Consider the following 25,841-nt stretch of genomic DNA (forward strand, 5'->3'; position numbering starts at 1 on the left):
GTGGCACAAACCAGGAAAGTGCACCTGGTCTGTGGAGTTTGCGGAGAACTGTTCCGCTGAACCCCTCGAAGTGCTGAAAAAACTCTGTTGTGCTCCACGAAGTTCCGCAAGCAGCGGAGTATAATAAGTTGTGCTGCTCGCACTGATTTTTAGAACTGAAAGGCTGTAAAATCACTGTGAGCGGCACTATGTGTCGCAGAGGGAGCTGTTTCTGCCGCTCGGGAGTAGCAGCTTCCTCAATGCGAGCAGTGGATTTCCCAATGCGAGCGGTCGCGACCTGCTGCGATCGCCCGTGTTGAGAAATTTCACCGGAAGGAGGTTTACCATGGGACTTTTCTCACTTACGCTCACCATCTTAATGTTGGCGAGCCACGCAGGAGAAAAAAACTCCACTCCGTGTCACTTCGCAGACTTTTGCGGAACTCTGTACAGATCGCGGAGTGGGCAAAACTCTGCAAACTCTTTTGGCGGAGCGGAATTATTCACCCACCCCAATTCAACACCTGGTGGGAAAAGCAGATAACACTCTCAACCCGGGACCAAGTGCCACGGCTTGGGAATGTTGGATAATGATAATAATGATAATAATAGCCTTTATAATAATCATCGTAATGATAATAATAATAATCATGATAACAATAGCAACAAAAATAATATTGTTTAAGTGTACAGTTTGATACATTTTTTATCAGTTTCCAATTCATAAGCCCTGCAGTTAACCGCTGTTATTTTTCTACAACACAAAGACTGCTTTATTGGTAGGGAAGTTATCGACTTCTGAAGGATGATAGGTTATGTTAGCCTTGCATGGACTCTAAGCTTGAGACCTGGTGATCACAGCTGATGTCAGCAGCAAGTACAAGGTTCTGTAAAAGTAACCTCCGCTTCACCTCTCGACTCTTTCTGACCTTGACCCCCGCCCCCAAGAGTCCCAGTTGAGGAGGATCAGAGGGTTGCTAGCTTGCATCAAGCAGTGTGCAGGCAAGACGACTCGGTGAGTTGGAGGCTTGCCTTCAACACCTGCAATTTTTAATTACTTACAGAAATCCCACCAGAGCCTTCCGTAAGGAGTCCTTCCAAACGGTACTACAGCAATAAATTATATTTAAGCGCTTAGATCTGGCAAAGCTTCCGTATAAAGCACTATATGAAAAGAAAGCTAGAGTAGAAAAAGCAGAGCTATGACTATCTGTTTACACTACAGTGCAGGAAAGGCAGAGATAGGAATGTTTAACCCCTTCGCTGCTGACCCGATTCCCCTGCTGTGCTGGGGGGATGGGTGGCGCGAACAGCGCCCCGGTGCTCATGACGAGCTCAGCTCGTCATGAGCCACGGTTCTCGTGTGCTCATGACGAGCTGAGCTTGTCACGGCCACGCCCGTTTCAATAGAACGCTCAGCACAGCAGGGGAATTATCCCCGCTTGTGAGCATTCTAATGGCCTGGACGAGCTCAGCTCGTCATGAGCACACGAGAACCGTGGCTCATGACGAGCTGAGCTCGTCACGTGGGAGGGGTTAAGATGCTGAAGCCATTGCTAAAATTGATGCTCACTTCTTTAGCCTTTGGGTGACTTCTGTCCTGCTCCATCGGGTTGCATTCTGGTACTTGTAGTGTCCCCATTCGAAATAAAGCTTTGCAAGTACCAAAAGACAGAGTGAAGTGCACTAGAATGGCAGGGCTGGCTTCGCATCTGACTCCTGTCATGGGGCCGCATGTGCGCTTTGAGGGCTCGGCCACCGTGTTATCGGGAAAGCTACCTACAGACCCTCCCGGCCCTTACTTTACTGAGCCACAGGCTCCTCCACCGAGGATCAGGGCCCTGTTCCCTGAGAAGGAAGATCTTTCTTGATGCAAATTGACCGCCCCAGCAGATCCTACGACCTGAGGTTGTGATTTGCCAGACGAATTGTACCACAATGAGGCTAGACTAGAGATGCCCAACTTAAGTACAGGCGGCGGAATCCATGCCAGTTTTTCAAGGTAACCAACAGATATGAAAAGAAGCTCGATGTTCTTTCATTGCATGTATATGTGTCTCCTGAGGGTGTCAGGAAGATCTGGAATGGATCCAGCGCTCCTGCATCCACTTTTAGCTTGCACTGGACAGACATGGACTTCATTTAGCAGTAGCAGCAGCGGCTACCCTGGATTTGCACGTTGGTAGCCCTAGCTTTGCTATGGCTGCTCCTATTAGGTATTAGGCCAAATACCCACCCCAAAAATGGAGGTGAAAAACCTCGGAGTGTGGTTTGACTCCAAATTGTCATTTGAGAGTCAAATCCGTGGAGTAGCAGGGAAATGTTTTGGAACATTAAAAATACTTAGAAAGGTCCTAGACCTATTACCGAAGACTGCCAGGAAAACTATTGTGCATGCCTTAGTGACCTCCCAACTGGACTATGGAAATGTACTCTACTTAGGGGTTTCAAAGAAGGGGCTAACTAAACTTCAGTCGGTACAAAATGCTGCTGCTCGTCTGGTACTGAGCCTCCCCAGAAGAACATCTACAAAAAAGTCTTGGCGGAGCTGCACTGGCTGCCGGTTGACAAAAGAATTGGGTTTAAAGCCATGTGCTATTGTCATCGAATATTGGTAAAAAAAGCCCACAATACCTACGTGCTTCAATAACACAATACATTCCCTCCCAGAACCTAAGATCCAAAGACAAGGCACTGGTAATCGTACCGAGATTCAACAAAGCAAGAATGGGGGCACGCTCATTCATATACCTCGCTGCAAAAACAAGGAACACTCTACCGGAAGATCTAAGAATGGAGCCTTGCGAAACCAGCTTTCGCAAACATCTGAAGACTTGGCTGTTCCCTTCAGCATATTAGTCCCCTCCAAAGAACTTAGGTCTTATTAGCTAACTTGTCCCTTTCCTCTCTTAGTGGTCTGTGTGAGCGTGGGGACACACCGGTGGTGTAACCATGCGCTTTACAAAATGGATTAAATTAAATTAAACTAGCCTAAAAAAATCATAAAGACAATGACAAGAACAGAAAGCAGACAGGAGTCTAGGAGCTGTGTCACCTTCCCATAATTGTGTCCACTACTTGTACTCACCCCCGCCCCTTAGCAGCAAAGAGGAGGCTGTTGATTGGCTAACTGTGTGACAAAGCAGCAACCCAGTGACGCCATTGCCAGTCAATGGACTTGTGATGTCACATCCGGTTCGCCAGGCATTTTGGTGAGTCAGAGTCCATGTAGGCACACACAGCCCGTTCTCCTCTCCTGACCCTTCCACCCACATCTGTGAGCCACCCGGCCTTGCCAGCTCTGCCCTTTCTCTCACACCCAGATCACAAAATATCACCCTTGCACGTCATGCAGGCGCTAATACCAGAGAAGAGAAAAACAGCTCCAAATCAGACTCATTATTAAATGATATGCCACGCTGAGGAGCTGAGAACAGATGTGACTGGGGGGTAGGGGGCAGGCAAGCTAGCATGTCTGTCTTTTGTAAGTAATATATTAACTTGCAAATATGCAAACTTAAAGAGGTCTGGCCTATCGGGACCTATCTGAAACTCTTGGATGTGTGCTCTCATTCGAACCTGGGCAGGAATCCCAGACTGCAGACTGCATTTGTCTCCAGAGTAAGTCTAGCTTCTATTTCAAGGTTTCCACCCTGAAAATCGTGGCTAACTTGCAAATGCGTTTACACCATGCATTAAATATGCACTTTCCCCCCATGAGTGGCATACAGCAGTGCTGGAAATGGAAAATAAATACTTTAGGATCTCATGAATTGGGGGGCAGAGGTCGCAGCAAAAAGCGGGGGAGCCAGAGGGGCGGAGTCATGAGGAGCGAAAACTGACAGCTTAATTATATGTTTTAAAGGACAGATGTTATAGTAAATCTGTTTTGGATTACTCAATTCTAATCTCACTGCCTTTTAAAATATCTTACAGATAGAGGTACCTGCTCCAGAGATCTTTGTGTACCCAAAAATGTTCAGGGTATAATAATAGTAATGTAATTTGTTTGGTAAACGTGCTTGCTGGAGAAATCTGTGGGTAATCCAGTCATATGTCATCATAAAATAGCACAGAGGATTAATGTGCCTGCTGTAAAGCAGAACGAGTAAAACACAGGTTACAGATTTGTATTGTATGTAGACAGCTCAGCGGGTTATTGCTTTTGCAGCAGAGATCCTTGCGTTACCACCAGGTCACAAGTCGAAATTGTTGGAACATAGCTCAGTGAGTTAGCTGGAGTTATATGTTTATAATGAATATGAAAATTATGTGAATGGCTATTTGTGTAATTACTGATATAATTCCATTGATCTGACTTCCCTTCAGTGCATGCATGCCTCTTACATATAAAGCTTGGCAAACTCAAAAACTTTCCTCCAAATCATAACTTAGCTGAAGCACAAGTGACAAGCTGAGTGTCTTGGTTTCGTTCAGGGCACTGACATCTAATTTTTAAAGCTCCAGCTAGTTCCCAGCCAGGGTAAGACTCTTCAAAAAGGTGTGCTGATGGCCATTCAAGTGAGGCATTTGTGTTGGGTGCATCTATAACTGAAAGTACGAGACCTCCTTGTAGTTGATGATCTAAAGAAAATGCAGCCATTGGGCCCTATTTATGGCCAAGTCACGCAGTGCAGCTCAGCGAGTCAACGTGCTGCGCTGCCTTGCATGACACGGAAAGGGCAGGACTGCATTGTATTTCACATTATATGGTGCATTCCTACCTTTTCCGCTTCCCTGGCACCCTTTTGGCTGCCTAGCACCAACGCAGACACCCTCGCACCATGGTGCAAGACTATTTTCCGGATGTAAGTTGTTACAACGCATGCTTTTACCACGCATGCTGTTACAACGCAAGTTTTACCACGCAAGCCATTACAATGCATTGCTTTGGGGGGTGCTGGATAGTGAATAGTTTAATTTACTATTCCAACTCCAGTCCCCGTGGATAGTAGGGAAGGTGTTGGATAGTAAATTAAACTTTTACTTATCCTAGAGCGCCCCCCAGTGCAATGCGTTGTAATGGTTTTCGTGGTAAAGCCTGCGTTGTAAAAGCACTGCGTGGTAAAAGTTGTGTTGAAAAGGATGTTCCCCCTATTTTCCATGTAAGAAGGATTGTTTTTGTGCAGGAAGGGGCACCTTCCTGTACAAAAACAAACCCCAGAAGCTTTTTCCTCTTTCTATGTGTGCTGAAGAATACAGCACACATAACACGTAGAAAGAGAAAAAACAAAGAGAAACAAACGTGTTTCTCCTCATTATGCCTCACCTGGGAAGGCGTCGGTTTTTGGAGCATTCCTAAGTCTCCCACTTCTGAAAAATCTGGGAATGCATCAAAATCTGTGTATGTTGCATAGAAAGATCCATGTAACGCCCATGGAATCGGCTCGCTGGCGCTGAGTATTGCAACGCAGTGCAAGTTGCATTACTCAAGATGTATGAACCCACTCAGGGCCACGCAAGGTGCCTTGCATGGCTTCATATATCTCATTTCTAATTTGTGTTTTTCTTGCACCATGTTGGCTGTGCAAGAACAATGCACCGGGGCTCGTAAATATGCCCCAAAGTGCAGGTGCCTCTGAATACGCCCGCGGGGCATATTCACATGAAAATGTTGGAGCGCAGAGCTACGCCAAATTTGGCAGGGCCGCGCTCTGTAATTTTCAAAACGCAGGGATGCGCCATATTCACAAGAATTTGGCACATTCCCGTGTTTCCCTTAGTGCTTGCACAAAAAAAGCTGCCTAGCGCCTGTGAAGGCACCCTGCTGCCATGTTGCAAGGGTGCCTGCGCGGCAGGGATGATTGTTTATGTGCAGGACGGACACCTTCCTGCACATAAACAATAAATAATGGCAATTTGCACCTTCTATATTCATGGAAAGAGAAAAAAACAAAAAGAAAATAATGTCTCCTTTGTGCACCATTTTAAGTTCTGGTATCATGGCGTTTGTTTTTGGTACTGCCTCAGCCTTGTATATCAGGAGCAGCGTCAAAAAGCAATGGGTGTTGCGGTGGAACGCAACATCCATTGCACGTCCCTATGCCGCAGAGAACTGCAGGGGAAAGATATTTACAAGGTATTAAACCACGCAAAGTGCCTTATACCTTATAAATATAATAAATGCCGCTGCGCAACAGGAGCGTCTAAAAAAGTTACGCTCTGGTGGTGCTGAGGGCTTGTAAAAATGCCCCCAGGTGTCGACAGATTCACTGAGAATGGTTACTCTTCATTTCCAGCACTGCGTGTAGTAGTCGGAACGGGGAGGTAATAAAGTACGAAATTGGTCAAGGGTATACCCGGATGAGTTTGCCCAGGCTGTATTTGCGAGGCCATTTGGGCCTGATTTTCTATAGTTGAAGTGAGGGCCTTGGTGTGGGTCATTTTGTAACTGAGGTACCTATGTATGATCCGAATAGGTGAGGACATCTTTTTCCCGCCTTGGAGAATAACATTGTAGACAGTTTCAAATGCGGTGAACAAACGTAAATCTCTATTGCCTCCCTGTGGCCATATGTGGGTACTACAGAGTGCAATGTTCACCTGGCATTTCAGCACAACTGGCAATGTTGTCTCGGAGGGAATGCGCCATTCGACTTTCCATTCAATTTAATTTAATTTTATCGGATTTTTTAATACGTTTTCGCCTAAGTGTCGTACAACATTTAATACAAATGGTTTAACAGTAAATTAGAGAAAAACTAAACAAAAAAGATGAGTGAACTACTGGCAGGAGGGGAAAAGGGAGGCGTGTAAGTTATAACCTGAGAGTGGAGTGGGAAGCAGAACATTCCAGATTTTAGGACCAACAAAAGAAAATAGGCAGAACCGAAACCAAAGACAAGGGTGGTGGTACATAAGCTGGACCTGTCAAGAGAAGCCGGGAGGTGGGCAGGGGGTGGGGGCGGTTCGAAGCATTGAGTCAAACAGAAGTTGAGATTTTCAGCGCATTTGAAAACGACGGTAAGAAACGTGAACTAAATAAGAAAGTGGAAAGGAAACCAGTGAAGAGAAGCATTTGATGAGACAGTGGGAAGCAGTAGTTATGGATTGAAGGCGCAAAAGAAGAGCAAAATAGTTGAATTAAGAGGGAAGATCGAATCAGGGTGCAAATTCACATTTTTTGTGTCGTGGGTTACGTTGAATTATGTGTTTATGAGACCCCGGGCACAAAATATTTTGAGGCCCCGTGTTCGGGACAATTTTGAATTTAATTACACATTTTATACTAATTGAAGCTTATTCACTTATATACATTAGAACAGGATCATACAAACACAGCTGAAGTATGTTCCCACAAATTCTCAAGATGACGGTGGAGAGGGTGAGAGGTTCAGATAAAGAAATACAGGTGAGATAGAGTAAGAGAGGGAAATATCATGTTTTCAGGGCGGCCCTTTTGAGATGGGGCCCCTAAGCAATTGCCCATTTTGGCCATGCCTTAAAACGTCTCTTGTGGAAGATAAGAACATTTCGATTTTAGATCTAGAAATATCAAGAATGGACAGGAGCGAGCATGTGTGTGCAAAAGGACACAGAAATGTTGAAGATAATGCAAAGGTTTTATGCTGAGTATGATGGTGGTAAGGAAGAAGCGGGGAATGAGAAGATGCTGTGTGGATATGAAGAAAAAAAGAGACCAGGAAATAATTCTATATCATTACTTTGCAGTGATGGTGGTGAACGGAATGAAAAGACAACTAGAGCTGGGCAGAGAGGTGGCATTTTAGAAACCCTTAACTCAAGCTAAAGACAATGTTTAATTTGAGCCAGTGGATTCCAGAGCTCAGCACCAGCAATAATGACAGGCCACCACATGGAGGCGATGTCTGTCTAATTTTGAGATGAACATAACAACAGTGCTTAATAATTCAATATACATTTAAAATGAATAATACCTGCTGCCAACACCTTTCTTGAAGCTCTGAGTGGCTTGGAATAGAGTTGTTACACTTATATGAGTATGATGGTTAGCAGTTGAGTTGGTACTGTCTTTGGAAGGGACAATGGGTGGTGCAAGCTGTAGTGGCCAACTGAGAAGGGCCCTGGCTTTTACTTTTTTACTAATTAAGAACTGGGCAAGGATAATAAGAGTTGAAGTATCCAAAGATCTGGTAATCACGAAAGTAAAAGTGGTAAACTAACAAGTAATGGCTTCAAAAGTGGTGAAGGAAGAAGAAAGTGGAGAGGTTAACAGAGAGAAAAGAAGAGGGGTCAGAACTGAGGGGCATATTACCAAGCAATAGCGATAATTATCGCTATTGCTTAGTTAGAGACAAAAATTTACCGCTGAGCTGCGGCGATTTTTATCGCAAATAAACCTTGGTATTACCAAGGTTTATCGCAAATGCGATAAAAATCGGCCGCAAAGCATGAATATCGCTGAAAAGTCAGCGATATTCATGCATTATCGAGCTAATGCTCTTAGCCATGTTATCCACCTCCCATTGGATAACATGGCTAAGAACTGCTCAGGGCAGGTGTTAGATTTTGGAGATATTCGCGCTTAGCGCGAATATCACCATAAGTTGGTAATAGGAGATAGCGATGTTAGCGACTGTTTCCAGTCGCTAACATCTTGGCACGCCCACTTTGCATGTCATTAGTGATAAATATCACTGACATGCAAAGTGGGGCCCAAGATGGTCGCTATCTCCTACTAGCTGTCGCTAACTGGTGTTAGCGACAGCTAGGTAATAGGGAGATAATTTTATCTCCGCTTTCTTGGCTTTTAAAGCCAAAAAAGCGGAGATAAACCCCCTTGATAATATGCCCCTGAGCTCCTTACTGGAGCAGAAGAGATGAGGAGCATTGGTTGTCCAAGGAGACAGTGTAGTAGTGACCAATAAGATAAGACCAGAACCAAAAAGAACAGAGAACAAGGTACCAACGGTAGTCAATACCAGAAAGAACAGAGTGCTCCAGTGCCACTAAAGCAGCAGAAAGAGAGAGAACAATAGGGTTAGAGTGCGGCTTAGTGCCACAAGTAGATTCTAGTGAACTAGCCACAGAGAGGAACAGTTTTAGCAGCGCAAATGGAGCAGAAACCCGTGTGTATTACAGAAAGAAGCATTTTGGTTGACAAAAGAGAGAGAGAGGATATTTTTGGTGCATAATGCTGCTTTGATACTTTCCAACAATCCCATATGCTTAGTGTTTGAATGCTGTGTAAGTGTGTTCTTGTGAATATGAGTGTGTCTTTGGCGCCTTATATCAGCCCATTTTCCCCCTCATCTGAGTACACCAATGATTTGAAATCATAAATGTTACTGTTTCATTAGAACAGAATATTCATGACAGAAAATGTGCCCAACAGAATGAATAACTGTAGGACATGGCACATGACGTCAGTGAGTCTGTGGTTTCAGCTGCAGTACTCCTAAGATCTCATGGAAAATGAATTGCATTCAATGGCTGTATCATCTTTTGAAGTTTCATGAGTGACTTCTCTCACAAAATCACTACACTGGGCAAGGTACAGAAGGTGGCCATGTGTGGCTCACCCAGGAAATTTAGAGCTAGGGTTATCACATTCTTCAAGGTCATTACAGACACTATTTCCAGTCCTGCACTTTTGTGTGATAGCCTGATGAATACAGGTATTATGATTTTGTTTTGTTTTGTTTTCATTAAACTAATCAGGCTAATACACCTACATTCAATGATTTGGACGTGAAATGTTCAGGACCAGATAAAATGTCTGTATTTACCTGGTGTGATGTGGCCACCTTACCAAATGTTGTTCCAGTGTGGCCTCTGTTTCCTTCTGGCCTCGGATGAACAACTCTTTCAGGTGAATGTAAACACTTCCCCTTCCATTGAGTTTTTCCATGTTCATGTTATTGTTTTCCTTCCATAGAGCTTGTGTTGCCCACCATTTTCACCCCAGCGGCAGGTCAGTATCTTTTATGTGGTCTTCGAAGTCTAGTCCAGGCCATTCTCCATCATCCACGGGGCGGTTGCGTTCTCTGGGCTTCAGAGCGTGAAAGCGGGTTAGGGTTTACACATCCTTTAGGCTCTTTTCCATGATATTGAGCTAAAACGCATGCATCTTGTATTAAAAGGAGGCTGTTGGCCTTATTCTAATCACTGGAGTGAACACTTTTGTTGGGACTTCTTGTTTTATCATATGTGGGATAAACCTGCAGCATTAACATAAGGTGAGCACGACTGAAGCACGTTAAGTAATGGAGGTTGATTCTCACCATTTTTTCCAGACGTAAATTAGACTTTTTGAAGGAAATTAGTGCATTCATAACCTGATACTGTGACACAAAAGGACATTTTATTCGTGTTATAGTGTGGTCTCCATGTGCATAGTGCATGTGATGTATACATTCATCATATACATATAAATTCCAGATCACTGCCCAAAAGCAGATATATCCAGCCAAGCACCTTAGTAGTAGCATGCAGGCTTGATGTGCTCTCACAAAGTAGACACCTTTGGGTATTCACACAGCTTTGTTAAGACACTTGCTACATATTTTCTGAGTGGATAAATAACAATCAGATGCACATACCATACGTTTTGTAAAAAGTACAGTAAAGCTATTTTAAGTTACAGTTATACAGAGTGCACTGGCACAGGAAGGTTTCCTAGCCGGGCACAAAAAATAGAGAGATAAATAGAGTTTTAATCTTTATATTGAATTTTAGAAAGTGAGGTTTCATCTATATGGCCAATGGGAGGGTGTTAGGGCACACGCCCAAGTGGCATCTGCCTCCATGTCTTTTTGCTTTAAAAAAAAGAAACGTCGTAAGACATAGACATGTTGAATGCGCAGATTGCTTTGCATAGTAGATGCGTATTTTCTCCAGAAAGGAAGAGAGGCTGATCTCTGAATATCATGTTGAGCTATGGGCATGACCTTGTTCAACCTAGCCACCTTAAGGGGTCTGGTCAGTGGTCCCTTCCTAACAAGAGTGTGGCATGTTCAAATTTCTCAGCTCTTGCCACCAAGCGGACTGCTGAATTTTGATTCTCTTGCAATCTGTTCATGCCGTAGTTTAGAGGCAGCATGTACAAAGCATTTGTAATCAAGTGTCAGCTTCTCAGTGACAAGCATAGGCCAGTATTTGATGAAGAATCCTAGGGAGAAAGAAACATGGCAATGTTGCCACATTCACTTGGTGTTCCAGGGATTGATCCTTGTCCATCAAGATACCCAAGTTCCTCGCCTTCTTCGCAGGAGTTGAGCAAGATCACGTTTTAAGGGGATAAAAATGTATTATTCCGTAGGCCTTCATTAGTCTCCTCTACTACAATTAGTTTTATCAGCCTTAACTTTAAGCTAGTTTAACTTGCTGCAAAGAGTTACTTAATCAACCACATCCTCTTTCAAACTACTTAGGGAACAAAATGGCTTCCTCAGGAAAGCAGCATGGCAGTACCAATGTTGGTATGCTGCTATATGAAAATGGTGTATATGATCATTGAGAACCTCAATTTAACAATGTCCTGCTTTGCAGCTAGTTCTAGACCAACTACATTGCTGTATGTGCTCAACGAGCGCCCACAAAAGATGCATTCTCTGATTTACAAAAAATAGTAAACCTGGCAATGCATCAAAATGCTACACCTTCCCAGGGGAGGTGTAAAGAGGAGAAAAGCCTTGGAGGGTTGTTTTTGTGCAGGAACGATTTCCTTCAAACAATCCTGCATGCATCCCAGGTCCTGTTGCACAATGCAGGGGTGCCTGCTTTAGGACATGGCAGTCACTAGCAAAGAAAGAGCAGGAATGCACCATATTGTTGTGATGAGGTCCTCAGCCAGAGTGTAGGTTCAGGTAGATTTTTGAGTCCAATTACAGGTAGTTGAGTTGTAGAGATACAGCCCCACCAGGAGCAATCTTCCTGCTGCTCAGCCCATACTCCAACTGACACACTCAAGCATCCAGGCACCCACACATTCCATTCAAGACTCTCACACCAACATTCCATGCATCACATTCACACTGGCTGAGCAGCTAGGTAGTAAGTAACCAGATAAATACAACACAGGTTACTACATACCTTCACTTCATCTACAAAACAAAAATAGCAACCACCAAGAAGAGGAAGGTACAAACAAAGGGAACCCCAAGAAACAGAAAAATGGAAAGTAGAGAAAAAAGCTATAAGAAAGTGAACCCAAAGCTTTAAAGGATCATAGCAAAGAAACCAAAGATAATCAGGCATAAGCAAAGAAGAAAATACAACGGAGGTATGCAAGAGAAAGTACAAGAGAAAATATACAAGAGATGTATAAGTAGTAAATGTAAAGAAAAATATAGAGGAGACGCAAATATAAATATACATAAAATATATATTATCCCATCCTCGTCGCCAAAAATCTGTAGTGATGATGTCCGCAGCCAGAGTGTAGTTTCAGGTAGATTTATTGAGTTCAATTCCAGGTAGTTGAGTTGTAGAGATAGAGCCCTACCAGGAGAAATCTTCCTGCTGCTCAGCCCATACTCCAAGTGACACACTCCAGCACCCAGGCACGCAAACATTCCATTCAAGACTCTCACACCAACATTCCATGCATCACATTCACACTGGCTGATCAGTTAGGGAGTAAGTAACCAGATACATACAACACAGGTTACTACAAATCTTAGTAGATAGAGAGCTTTCATGCCATTTCCATTTAACGCTACACGTTTTCTTGCTGCATTGTACTGCAACAAATGTTAGTAAATCTGCCCCCAAGTTGTTCAGTTGGATCACCAATACCAAAATCCTTGCATACCATGGTAATCGAAGAAAGTTCCATCTAATAAAATACCTGTATACTGGTTTATCAGAGTAATAACAATCCATCCTTAAAAGTATATTGTCTTTAACAAATGCTATTCCCAGTAAGTAGGCCAGGCCTACTGGCTTTGTCATAATGTTTCATAATAAAAAGGTAAAATATATGAAATCTGTCATGACTTATCCCAGTGAACCGATTAAACCTTTACTATTGGCTTTATACCTTACCCAACACCGGCCTATTCAAGTGGTCATAAACAGCCAACCAACATGGATACCGTAAAAAATTACACATTTGCAGGCAAGTAGAGCTTGCAAAACAATATGCAACCCTTCTCAACAGGGTCTACCATAGCTGGCTCATTGTTGGCATAGCATTAAAGCCACTTCGCTTTCTTTAAAAAACATAAAAATGCATATATATATTTGCTTGATGTTGCAGTTTTTGCAACATTCTGTTATTCAATTATATACCATTCAGTGGTACACAGGTTATCTATCCTAGAAAGATAAAAGGATGACTTGGCCCTGCCAACATTTAAATGTATGATCTACTGGTCACACAAATGTCAACAGACAAGTTTTATATTCAGTTGGTGGAAAATGGAATTGTCCAGGGCACAAGGCCTGATTTTAATACTTACCTTGACGTTCCTTTGTGAAACGATCCTGGCTCTATCCAAAACAAGAGAATCCCTTCATCTTTGAATGTATCTCAAAGAAAAAGCTGTTTGGGCTTACAAGTTGGTACACTGGTTTTGTAAATATGTGGTAATGTCAAGGTCTGACCATTCAAACTTAGGCAACATTTGGAGACTTTCATAAGAATTACGTCCTAGTGAACATCACAAAAGTTTGCTATTTTTGTTAACTGTGCACAAAACCCTGATAAAAGTAGGATTTGTTGGGGAAGACCCTAAGATTTTTACTTTAGTGGAAGACTTTTTACGATCTATTATAGTGAGAAAATTTCTCGCACTGGGGAGCTGTGCAACTTTCACAGACTTCACAAATTCATGAAGTACATGTGTCATCTTGGCACAAACCACTGAACAGTCAGATGGGGTCATAGATGAAGCCATTCACAAATGAACACACACCAATATTCTCACTAGTGGATAATCCTGATGGTTCCTTCCAGACTGTTTCCGGTCCAGGGAGGACCTGGCTTGGCAGTTCGGGTTGGACTGTTCCCAAAAGGAACAGGGTCAAGAATGATTTGCATATGGCTAGGTCCAAACCGGAGTGGTGTGGTGAGCAAAAGAAAGATGGATTAAACCCAGATCCTTGTGACTGGGGTTGAATGTTTGCATTGTCCAGCATACCGTCCATCAATTGTTTCTTTTGCATATGTCGCCATAAGTGGTAAGGGTATGCACAGACGTGGGTCCCGTGCTCACTACACCACTGGATTCAAGGTAGCCTGGCTGATGCCCAGAAAATGGTCCCAGGATGCCTGTTTCCGGTCCAGGGAGGACCTGGCTTGGCAGTACGGGCTGGACTGTTTCCACTAGGAGCAGGGTTAAGACTGATTTGCATATGGGTGGGTCCAAACTGGGGTTGTGTGGTGAGCAAAAGAATGATGAATTAAACCCAGATCCTTGTGACTGGGGGTGACTGTTTGCATTGTCCAGCATTCTGTCCATCAATTGTTTCTTTTGCATATGGTCAAAAACCTGACTGACTAGGTTGCCTGGGTGATGACTGCTGGATGAAGTCAGGGGGTCCAGGTTAAGCTCCCAGAGGATCTTCTAGAAACGCTCTTACTGATCAGCAGAAGTTGGCTAGAAAGTCTCTGAATCTTGATGATTTATTTTGCATGAAACCGAGAACTGACTCAACACAGTGTAGGGATTTGTCTCTTTAGGAACACAGCTGTTTTTTTCTACACTATAGTTATTTCAGCTTTGCCTCAGCTTGATGAATCCCAAAATCCATGTTGGTTTCATACATGGCAAGTCTCATACCGCACCATATAGAACTATAACAGTTGCTTTGATGTTGGCACATGGTCAATCTTCAATCGATGATGCCCTTGTCTCCTCTGTCTTGTCATGGAGGTACCGAGGCCAGCGGGCTAGTCTTCTGATAATGTTACACTTAAAATAACGTATTCTCTTGGTATATTGAGTCTCTTCAATATTCAGTTCGTGTGTCTGTGTCGCTCTGAAGCTCACACTAGGATTTCATTCAAAAAGCTAATAATGATTGGTCCAAGGCAGTGACCGATTTCACTGTTGGATGCTTCCTCCGCACCGGGACCCGTTGCCTTTTGCTTTGAGCCTCAGCCTGGTGGCCTTTTGAGTGTGCCCTCCCCATGGGCAGACTGCACTTTCAGAAAGTCAGGCTGACAGATGGCAAGGCATTTAGGAAAGGGTACATTGGCGTCACGGCCCGGCCTTTGGCAGAGTTCAACGCTGCTGGACTGAATAGCAAGGAGCTCACATGGGAACTGTCGAAAATGGAAAATGTGAGACTTGGCCCTGGGATGCATGAACGTAGGGTGGGCAGAATAAGCGAGAAGGATAAATCTCGCTTTATCGGTCGGTTGGCCAAAGCTGGGCTTATCCTCTCTAAAACATCCTTCCTAGCCAATCGACAAGGGCAGAAAATGTAAGATTGTTATTGTTATCTACTGTGCTTAAGACTATGGCCCTGTATTTGGGCATATAGCCATGTCTGAACTGGGGTGGCTGAGTGAACTAAAGAATGGTGATGGATTAAACCCAGATCAGTTGACTGGGGGTGAGTGTTTGATTTGTTCAAACGCTCCGTCCATCATCCCTTTTTTGTATCGTGCTGTATTTTGGATGGCATTTGCATCCACAGCTTCTGCAAATTTAAATTCTCCCATTGTCAGTGGACTGTACTGCTGCTTTGCAGGTGACAGTATCAATGAAGAAAGGGGGAGCCTAGGGAGATTTTGGGACCAGCGAGTATTCACTCCCGAATCATAAAAACACTACACACAACAAAATACCCAGTCTATGAGAATCAACGATTGGAACCTAGTATGTCAGAGAAGTATTCCCATAATAGGACTAAATCCCTCACCTACCAGAGGTGACCCGCTAAATCATAGGGACGTGACTAAAACTGACTCCAAGGCAGGTTGTCTGTCTGGGTCAGGATTAAAAATAATAGGTCAGTCTGCAGGGAAGCAGTCAATAAACCCATCCAGTGTATTATCTCATGGTCAATATGTTTCAGCCCTCGCTAGAACCCTCATCTGAGGTGTCGGGGCATTCATCAGGGCCTCAAACAATTCCCTTCTGCTTTCAATCCTGACCCAGACAGACAATAATACATCATAACGTCTGCTCTGGAGTCTGTTTTAATCATGTTGCTTACATTCTTTTAGTTTGCACCACCGCACTCTTTAAACTCTACTTGCCTCACCACCCAATTGACTCCACAGGGAACATTATAACATACTAAAACATCCGAAGAGAATTAGAATGGATCTATAGATTACAAAGCCTGAAACCTAACGGTCTTAATGACCGGGCTGAGTACAGTTGCTACTTGTAAATATACCTGTCATATATTGTTATTTCATGCATTGTTCGCTTACACTTTGTACCTATCATCTCACCTTTTACGTTCCCCACTCCAAGATGGCCGCCACCACCCGCGTCTTAACCCTTTGTTTATGTTGATTATATTTTCTACTTCAATTAACCCTCTTCCACTTGCCGGTCCTAACTCACCGAGCACGCTGACAGCGAGACGCATGCTTTTCTCCGCATAAAGTAAGTAACTAACCCACTAGCCCGCACGTTTGATTAATCTCTGACTTCAGTCACTTGTCTTCGGAAGCATGTTTTGATCCGCTTTCAATCTATTACACGTTGTATCTGAACCACTTAATATAGACGGGCATAACTTTTAACCTCCTCACAGTCACTTGGTCACTTCAACACGAAGCGCATGATAGTTTTACTTTGCCAGCTCACTCCATTTAACGCGACTCATAAGCTCCTGCTGTTATCGTTTTTTACCCTCTAGCCACTGTAACTCCACAAACCCTCACACCGGTGATTTTTTTATTTATTTTATTTTATTTAATCGCGTGACCCGTTTTTCACATTCCTAACCCGCGCTAATCTCTTCTTCTTTCAGCGCTCCTTGAAAAAGGGCGTTCTTAGCCCGAAATGCATCGGAGCTATATGCGTGAAACGATATGTTCATCAGAATTCTAAGACTTTTGATATGAATCTCAATATCATCGAAAGGAATAATTTGAACGAATAAATACTTTCAAACAAACAGTGGAATCATTATGTTTTGAGCCACCCAGGAGTGCCTCCCTGGGATGTACTCGCATGTTCCATGCGTACACGACTTTTCAGTAATTAATTGGGCGTTTTGTGACGGAAACGCTACCAAGGAGTGCACCCTTCCCAGATAATCATCCCCCCATCGAACCACCCGCTGTGCATCCTCTATACACACAGTTTAGGCAGATACAACTGAGAAACACAGAAGCAGTATACAATTTATCAGCAGCAAGAAGCAGAATTAACTTGCAGACAACCTTTCCATTTCCAATCACCATGGACTACAGGTAAACACAAAGGGCCCGATTCACAGAACTAACTTAAGACAAAATCCTAAACATACTACTTTTGGTATTCACAGAAGTTAAGATTTTGTCTTAAGTTTGTTTTAAGACAAACTTAAGACAGACTTAAGTTAGGATTTTGTCTTAAGTCTGTCTTAAGTCTCTCTTAAGACAAACTTAAGACAAAATCCTAACTTCTGTGAATACCAAAAGTAGTAAGTTTAGGATTTTGTCTTAAGTTAGTTCTGTGAATCGGCCCCAAAGAGAGAGGGCAAGCAAGGAAACATTTTATATTTACATACTCAAACCCTTGAGCAAACACTCTATAAAAAGCAGACCCTCTCCATCTGCATTCTTTCAACGCAGTTCATATGTAGGTCCGCAGCATGGGCATCCGCAGAAATATTTTCGGGGGGGGATAATTGAAAAAAATTGAAGATTTTTTCAGGGGTCATAATTAAATACATTTCGAGATTGTGCTGCTGGTATTATACGATGCGATCTTGATATTTTTTAAAGGGGGAAGTGAAAAATCCAGGGGGAGCAGTGCCCCTCCCCTTTGCCCCTACCTGCGGACGCCCATGGTCCGCAGCCTATAGCCTACGAACATCTATGACTTTCAGTTTTTTAAACTCCTTCCCAGACAGCTTATTAGCTCTCCAATCCAATTTCAAAAGCTGAGCTTCAATCTATTATCAAAAAAGCAGATGGTCAGCATCCTTCTCTGACCTAGCCTACCCAAAATTTAGAAATATCCACTTTCGTTGCCTCGCTACTTTCCGCAGTTTGACGTATAATTTACTTGTCTCTGTTCAATGGAGCAGTCCCGGCTTTAGTTAGGTCGGTAATGATCGCTGGTCTTAGAAAGAAGCCCTCTCTAGATCCTGCCAGCTCAGCCAATTATAGTCAATTTTCAGTCTTTCTGTATGTCTCTAAGGCGCTGCAGTCCATTTTTGCGGATCCCGCTCAGCAATTTGTCAAAAATAACAAGCTCTTGGACACCTTCCAGGCAGGTTATTGTCCTGCTAGAGGAACAAGTCCATAGTGGTGTCTGTGATCGACGACCTCATGGTGATAGACGATAGTGACAGTACCAGAGCCCTGGTGGCATTAGGTCGATCCGCAGTTTTTGACACTGTTGAAATCAGATTCTCTGACGGCAAGTGTTATACGAGTCACATCCTATAACTGCGACAGAGTCCATGCAGTCGCTACACCTGCATTATATCTGACCTGGAGTGTTCTTCAGGATTCTTCTTTACCCATCTCTGTTTTGGACATACCCCGACACCCTCTGATGCATCTCATTTCTTTCTCAGCTCTATTTCGCACGTCTTCCAGCGAGACCCAAATGCAGATGTAGTCAAGTGAGGCCTGAGGTCATTAGCGTCCATGCTGAGATTTATCTTCAAAGCCATTCGACTGGCTTAGATCGAACACCCAGGTACTAATTGTGAAGAGCATCGCTGAAGTCTGGACCAATGAACTGAGGTCACATTCGATGTATTCGGTTTCAGCTCCGATATCTGTTGTTAAGAACTTAGGATACAAATCAATTCATTTATTTGTTTATTAACAACATTTCTATCGCAGACACCTCACCACCAAGGTAACTGAATGCTTTATAACAACCTAATCAGCTGAAACATTCACAGCATTGCAAAAGAGAAAGAGATTCCCCTGCAAGTCCAAGGAGAGAAGAGGGAGATTGGAGAAGCATGGTCAATAAGGGGGCCTCATTTATGAAATGTGACGCATCGCTGCGTGAAAACAGCGATGTGTCACTTTTCATTGCGACCACCTTTACAGTATGACGCATCATGTCGCAAGGAGTTATAACTACGTTAGTATTTCTGACGTATCTGTAGGCGCAAAAGTGACGCATTGCTGGAGTGTGTCACAAAAGTGACAGAACTCCAGCAATGTGTCCTTTCACATGGGGCAAGCCCCATGTGAAAGGGCCTGCATCAGTCTTATCCCTGCTGTGAGGCAGGCGTAACATATTGACGCATTTGTGTCCTAGAAGTGGCACATTGAAATCTCATAGATTTCACTGCGTCACTTCTACGAGGCTTACATGCGTCAGAACGCCCACCCTGCATACATTATACCTGGCGCTGGTATAATGTGGCGCAGGGATTTACAAAGTGACTCATCTACCTAGATGTGTCACTTTGTAAAAATCACGCAGCATGGCGCATTTTTTACCCAGCTGGTGCGTCACAAAAAGTGACGCACCTGCGGAGCAAAAGTGACACATGGGCTCATAAATAAGCCCAGAGAATATAGTGGAGAAGAGCTACATCATCATTATGGCAATGTGGAAGAGCGGAAGTGTAGGGGGCAGTCTCAGTTCTCCAAAGAGAGTGTTCCACGGTGTTGGATCAGTACAATGTAGAGCTGGATTGAGCGGTGTGATCTTAAAAAATGCAGAACTTTGTCCTGGTGCTATTGCATTCCCCTGAGCAGCACAAGCCAAAGCTACTGAAAATACTCACTGCATTTCTTGGGAGCACTTAATGATTCACATGAGCAAAACCCTTCCCCCCTCTTCTATTTGGGTTTACCAGGGGCCTGTATTTTGGATTTCCAGCAGCAATACCCAAGAAGCAACAGTGAGGATGATTCACAAAAGCATTTTTGGGTACAGGTAGCAGTATGCTCCAACCCTCTTTGTGAATCAGGTCTAAAACATCCAACTCCCTATTGGTAGAAGTGCAAAGAGGCCCCAAAAATGAAAACAAAATGGTCATTGATTTCCATTTTATTTTTCATCCCCTGCCACGAACAGAGCGTCAGGACAGGGGGGTCTACTGCAGCTGCCGCCGGTATGCACCAAATGCGATGCAGTGCACGCAACGAAATTCGTTTTATTTATTTATATGTTTACTTACCTATTAAACTCCATAACCATACATTTCAACCCCCCACCCTGCCCCTCCCACTCCCCACGTCACCACCGGCAGGTACTCCCACTACCGTCGCGGCTGTTCTGCTGAGAGACGTCAGCATAGAGGAGGATTTCTATGCACAATAATGTATTATGCTGGGAAAGAACACGACTTTCTACAGAGTACATCTGAGGCAGAAGTTTTTTGACTCGTCGTGAAAAAGGTTTCAACCGTGACAGAAAGTTACAAAGTTTTCTACAAACCTTTTCAAAGCTGAAACAAAAAGCAAGCTTTGCAACCTTGCACAGCCCCGGTTAAATGAAGGCCTGTCAAAACACAGGCATAAAGAGCTGACGCCACCGAGCCGGCTCCATTTTCGAGTCTTGCAAAGAAGAAAGCCCCTTCCTGTCCCCGGGTAGCTCACCTGAATGAGTAAGTACCTGCCTCCCAGCCTGGCGAGGTTGCATTTTAAACAGTAAAAGGTTTTGCGGCAAAGACGCTGAAATTGATAGGCACTCACCTCCGAGCACCCCGTCACCGCGCGCGGATCCCTGAAACATTTCCGCTGTGATTGGAGGTAATTGAGCGGCATTAATCAGCGGCTCTAGCTTATTATTAACAGCCCATTGCCAAATAACACAATCCTGACAGGAATAAACAGGTGAACTGAAAATGGCGCTCTAATAACGCGGAAGGAAAACAAAATGATGATGTGAATCAGAAAGAGACGGCAGCGACCAGAATAGCGGTAGGGAAATGTCAGGCGTCGAACTCAGCTGGCGACTGCAGTCTGAAGCTGGCAGGCCCATGTTTTGGAGTAAAGTACTGCTTTCTGTCAGATCTATCTATCTTTCTATCTATCTATCTATCTATCTATCTATCTATCTATCTATCTATCTATCTATCTATCTATCTATCTATCTATCTATCCACCCATCCATCCATCCATCTATCTGCACATCTATCCATCGTGTAGTATACTGTTTATGGGAAAACTGTTGGGTTAAAGCATGTTTTAAAAGTTTGTAAAGTGTAAATTTTTATGGTTAAATATGCCAAATAAAAATATTCAAATGGATGGACATCTATCCATCTATTCATCCATCCCTCTCTCCCTCCCTCCCTTCCTTCCTCCCTCCCTCCTTGCCTCCCTCTCTCCATCCACCCACCCACCTATCTTTCTATCTATCTATCTATCTATCTATCTATCTATCTATCTATCTATCTATCTATCTATCTATCTATCTATCTATCTATCTATCTATCTATCTATCTATCTGTCTGTCTGTCTGTCTGTCTGTCTGTCTGTCTGTCTGTCTGTCTGTCTGTCTCTCTGTCTCTCTGTCTGTCTATCTATCTATCTATTTATCTATCTATCCATCCATCGATCCACCCACCCATCCATCCAATCCATTCATCCATCCAATCCATCATCTGTCCATCCCCATTTAAAGCATTAGAGGCAGCATTCATAGACATAAATAAAAGACTGTAGGTACTCATTCCCCAACCCTGTACAGTAATACCTAGTGGCTATAATATGTCAATATGTCCTGCAGTACACCTCTCCACTACTGAGTCTATTAAGAGAAAACATGGAGAGAGAGGATGAAAAGAGGGAAAACCAGTGCTTAATTTAAGCCTGTGGTTTCCGGTGCTCAGCACCAGCACTTAATCATCAACACCGGCGCTTTTCATTAGCACCAGTTAAGGACACATTCATTTACGGGAGATTAAGTGATCTGCGCAGGATCACAGGATGTTGAGCTGATGCCAAGACTCAAGCCTGGTTCCCCAGCTCTGAAGTCGGCAGCTGTGGTCATTAGGCCACATCCTCGCACCACTTTCACGGTTAGTGGCTGGTTCTGTTTTGGGAGGCACTAACAAATGGGCTGGTGCAAGCTGCCTCCCGACGAGAGCCCCAGCACTTATTTTTTTCACAAATTAACCACTGGCCGGAAACGCAAGAAATTTGACAGTGTTGCAGGACAAAAAAAGCATCAAGCTGTAGTGGTGGACGACTACATGACTGCTGACCTATAAAGGGATTCCTTTATGTGATCTACTTTGATAAATCAGAAATAAGTCTGCGAGCAGCACAGAAATTAAGGTATGTGACTGATGTAAGCCCCTATGCGGCTGGTCTCCTGTATGGAAATTATCCCATATAACACAAATAGAAGCTCCATAAGGAAAGGTTGTATGTCAGAATAGCAATAGCACAATATTGTCTGACTTTGCAATCCTGCCCTAAAGTTAGATCACTTTGTTGGTGTAAATGTTCTCTTAGGAACTCCAAAGAGCCAATTTGTTTTGTGAATGTCATTATTGGCCATGATATTCTCATACCATACCAGAGGAAGCTTAACTTGTTAACCTTTTAACTTTTATATTATCAATAGGGTAAAGAAAGTGATAAAAGATGAACGCTTTAGACACTGACAATTTACGACACTCATTGGGAATATGAGTGTTAAACAGCACTGCACTGCATGCTACACTGTGAAACATCATTCCACACCGCAAACAATGGTGTGAAATCCTGTTGCAGTTTTTTTCAGAATGGCATGCATCAAAATTCGGTTAAGGCCATTTTCTGAAAGAGGTTCTAATTTAATAATCTTAAATCCATTGTTTCAGGCAGAATTATTGAGTATTTAAATAACTAGTTAAAAAATGCAGAGATACATACCATGGGAATCAGGTACAGGTAGTAGCGGCCATCTCCTGCGCCCTTTGTTATCCCTGACACTTTCCTCGCGACCCTTGGTCTGTGCAGTTACAAAGGCAGCAGCAGATATAGGAAGGAAGCAGGGGCAGGAGATACACATTTACTTTCAGTAGTTTCCCCTCATTGCCCTTACAATACTAGCTAAGCTTTAAACTGGAAGCTGTGGTAAAGAGCATCACCAGAGGTCAACCCTGTTATGTTATATTAATATCAGTTATATTGCCCACAAACGATCCTGGGAGTGGTATCTCGGTGCAAAGTAAACACAGACAAAGAGGAAACTGCTTCATCAAAACAACACTGTCTTAAGCAGTTTTCTAAGTTTAAGATGATCAGTGGGCATTCGAATGTCAAGAGGTAACCTTTTCCAATAAAGGGGGGCGGTAAGAGAAGCACCTGCCCCCTGCATGGGTCTTTCTGGCCTGTGGGACAGTAAGCAAAGCTTTGTTACTGGATCTCAAAAGTCCAGTCGACTAATGACCAGTGCCTGTACCAGTGTTTTCCTCAATGAAAGTGGGAGGAAAGGGAAAGCTCTTCACAGCAGGTGCAATGTGTAGAAGCAGGGACCAATAGTAGACAACACCTGCTTTTTCACAGAGAGAGTGTGATACACTCCGACGTCCGAGTTCTTGTTGGCTTGCTTCATGATCGAAGATGCACCAAGGTCCAGAGGCCACCAGTCGGAGTCCTGAAGCTGTTGGGCTTTACCATCATTGAAAGGGAGGCAATTCTCTGTCATCCAGTTGCCATATGCTTTTATACCGTCGGAGAAACAATCTTTAGCTGTGACCAGATCTTCCTCAAAGGAGATTATTAGCTGCTTATCATCAGCATAAGATATTACTTCCAATCCAAAGACTTTAATACGCTTGGCCAGGGGCAACATAGATGTTAAATAGCATGGGGCTAAGACAGGAGCCATTAGGCACCCTCTTGTCCAGTTTCATGGTACGGGATTGATATGAACCCAGAGTAATAGTTGGAGTTCTATTGGTGAGTAAATCATTGACCCATTGTAACGCTAAGTCTTGGATTCCAATCTCCCGAAGCCTTTGTAACAGCCTGGGATGAGACACAGTATCAAATGCTGCGGATAAGTCCAACAGCACAAGCAAGGATGGAATATTAGCATCAAGGGAGCATCTTAAGGGGTTAGTGACCGCTACCAAGGCTGTCTCTGTGCTATAAGAAGTTCTGAACCCAGATTGTGATGGGTCCAGAATCTTATTGACATCAAGATAGTCCATGAGTTGCTTATTTATTTGACCTTCCAGTAGCTGGTCCAATCAAGGAAGCAATGAAATAGGTCGATAGTTCGGTAGGTGTGTGGCCGACATGTTAGCTTTCTTTTGGGTTGGAGTCACTTGAGCTTGACTGATAAACTGAATAAGGAACATATGGCAGGAGCCAGCTCATTAGATAGGATAGCAGAAATCTTGGGGGGCAACTGTGCAAAGGAGATCCTGATTTAGCTGTGTTGAGTGCCTTCTAGATTGGCTCGCTGAGAAAGTACTAAACTTGCCTAAGTTAGTGGCACAGTTGGAGTGAGGTAGATTAGAATTAGTCTCCTTGTAAACCTGATTGGACGAGCTAGGGAAGTACTGATAAATCACTTTGATTTTATCTTCAACGTAGTGGGCAAAAGAGTCTCATAATGCTTGTGAAATCAGTGTTTCTTGAGAGCATGCACAGGTGTTAATAAAAGCATTATGCACTTTAATTAACTCTTTAGAAAAGTTACCGGGATGACTAATTGGGTTGAAAATATGAGACTTCTGGGCACTTTTGATATTGGAATGGTAAGTCATTAAGAATGCTCTATAAGCCTCCATATCATGTAAATTGTGTGTCTTGTGCCATTGTCTCTCCAGCTTTTTGAAAGAGGCTTTCTCTAATTTCAGTTCTGATGTATACCATGGTGCATAGCCTCCTTGCTTAGATGAGTAGCAAAATTTAACCTTATCAATTGCCAAGTTTAAAGCTCTATGATAGTGTAGTAGCGATTGATCCATGTCTCAATCAATCAGTCAGTATTTGTTAAGCATGACTACTCACCCGCGAGAGTCTCAAGATGCTGGGGGGGAGGGCAGCAGGTCCTACTGGGTGCTGAGGATCAGTCGAAGAATCAATGGGTGTGGTAGTAAACTCATACTCCTTAGCGACATAATTACTGACACCATTGTTTGTATTTAAGTATGTATATGGTCCTTCTATAGCACCAGCCTAGCCAAAAGGCAGCAGAGTACGGCACATGTCCCAAGGCAAGCTTAAAGTCAATTGGTAATAGGATAGGAAGCTGGTCCGTGGATGGTTAAAAAATTGGCATGTAGTATTCTTTACAGAGGTGAGACTTCAACACCGTCTAAATTGGTGCAGTATTGGGTCAGTCCTGATGGATACAGGAATGTTGTTCTAGTCCATGGGTCTATCGATGGGAAAGGCGTGTTGTCATGTTTTTTTTGCACTTCTTAATCTGCAATCTGATGAGATTCCGGTTTAGAGTGGGCTGAGAACCACCAGAGATGGCGAGCTTGTCTGCAAGATAAGTAGGGGTGCTGGTCATGATGGCTTTGTAAATGATGCAGCTTGTTTTGAAGATGGTGCGGGCCACCGAGCAATGGAGTTCCATCAGGATGGGGGTATATGCTTTTATTTCATTAGGCCCTGGATGAGACATCCTGCAGAGTGTAGAATATGCCTAACTAGTGGAAGTATGGAGTTTGGGAGGCCTTGGAGTAAGACATTACCACCATCCAGATGTGAGAGTAAGAGCTCTTGAACAGCAGTTCTAGAGTCAATTTCTGGAAGAAGTGGTTTAGAAGAAAGAGATCTGGCACCAGGCCATTTTTGGGCTGTGGGCAGTGCATCCCTTGAGGGTGAGGTTGGTGTCAAGATTCAATTCAAGTGGCTTGACATTCAGTGAAATTTGGGGTTC

The 25,841-nt window shown here is 43.5% G+C and overlaps 1 protein-coding gene across 2 annotated transcripts in view; it reads left to right on the forward strand.

The window, feature by feature from the left end:
• LSAMP (limbic system associated membrane protein) overlaps positions 1-25,841 on the forward strand; it is a 981,500-nt gene that overhangs the window by 867,237 nt on the left and 88,422 nt on the right. The window contains exon 7 of one of the 2 annotated variants that reach the window (XM_078656723.1): positions 9,839-9,874. The exons of the other annotated variant lie outside the window; for it this stretch is intronic. Coding sequence (XP_078512849.1) covers positions 9,839-9,874 — 36 coding nt within the window. The remainder of the gene's footprint in view (positions 1-9,838; positions 9,875-25,841) is intronic. 2 annotated transcript variants of the gene reach the window in all.

The sequence above is a fragment of the Lissotriton helveticus genome, chromosome 8 (genome assembly GCF_964261635.1).
Source record: "Lissotriton helveticus chromosome 8, aLisHel1.1, whole genome shotgun sequence".
Taxonomy (NCBI): Eukaryota; Metazoa; Chordata; class Amphibia; order Caudata; family Salamandridae; genus Lissotriton; species Lissotriton helveticus.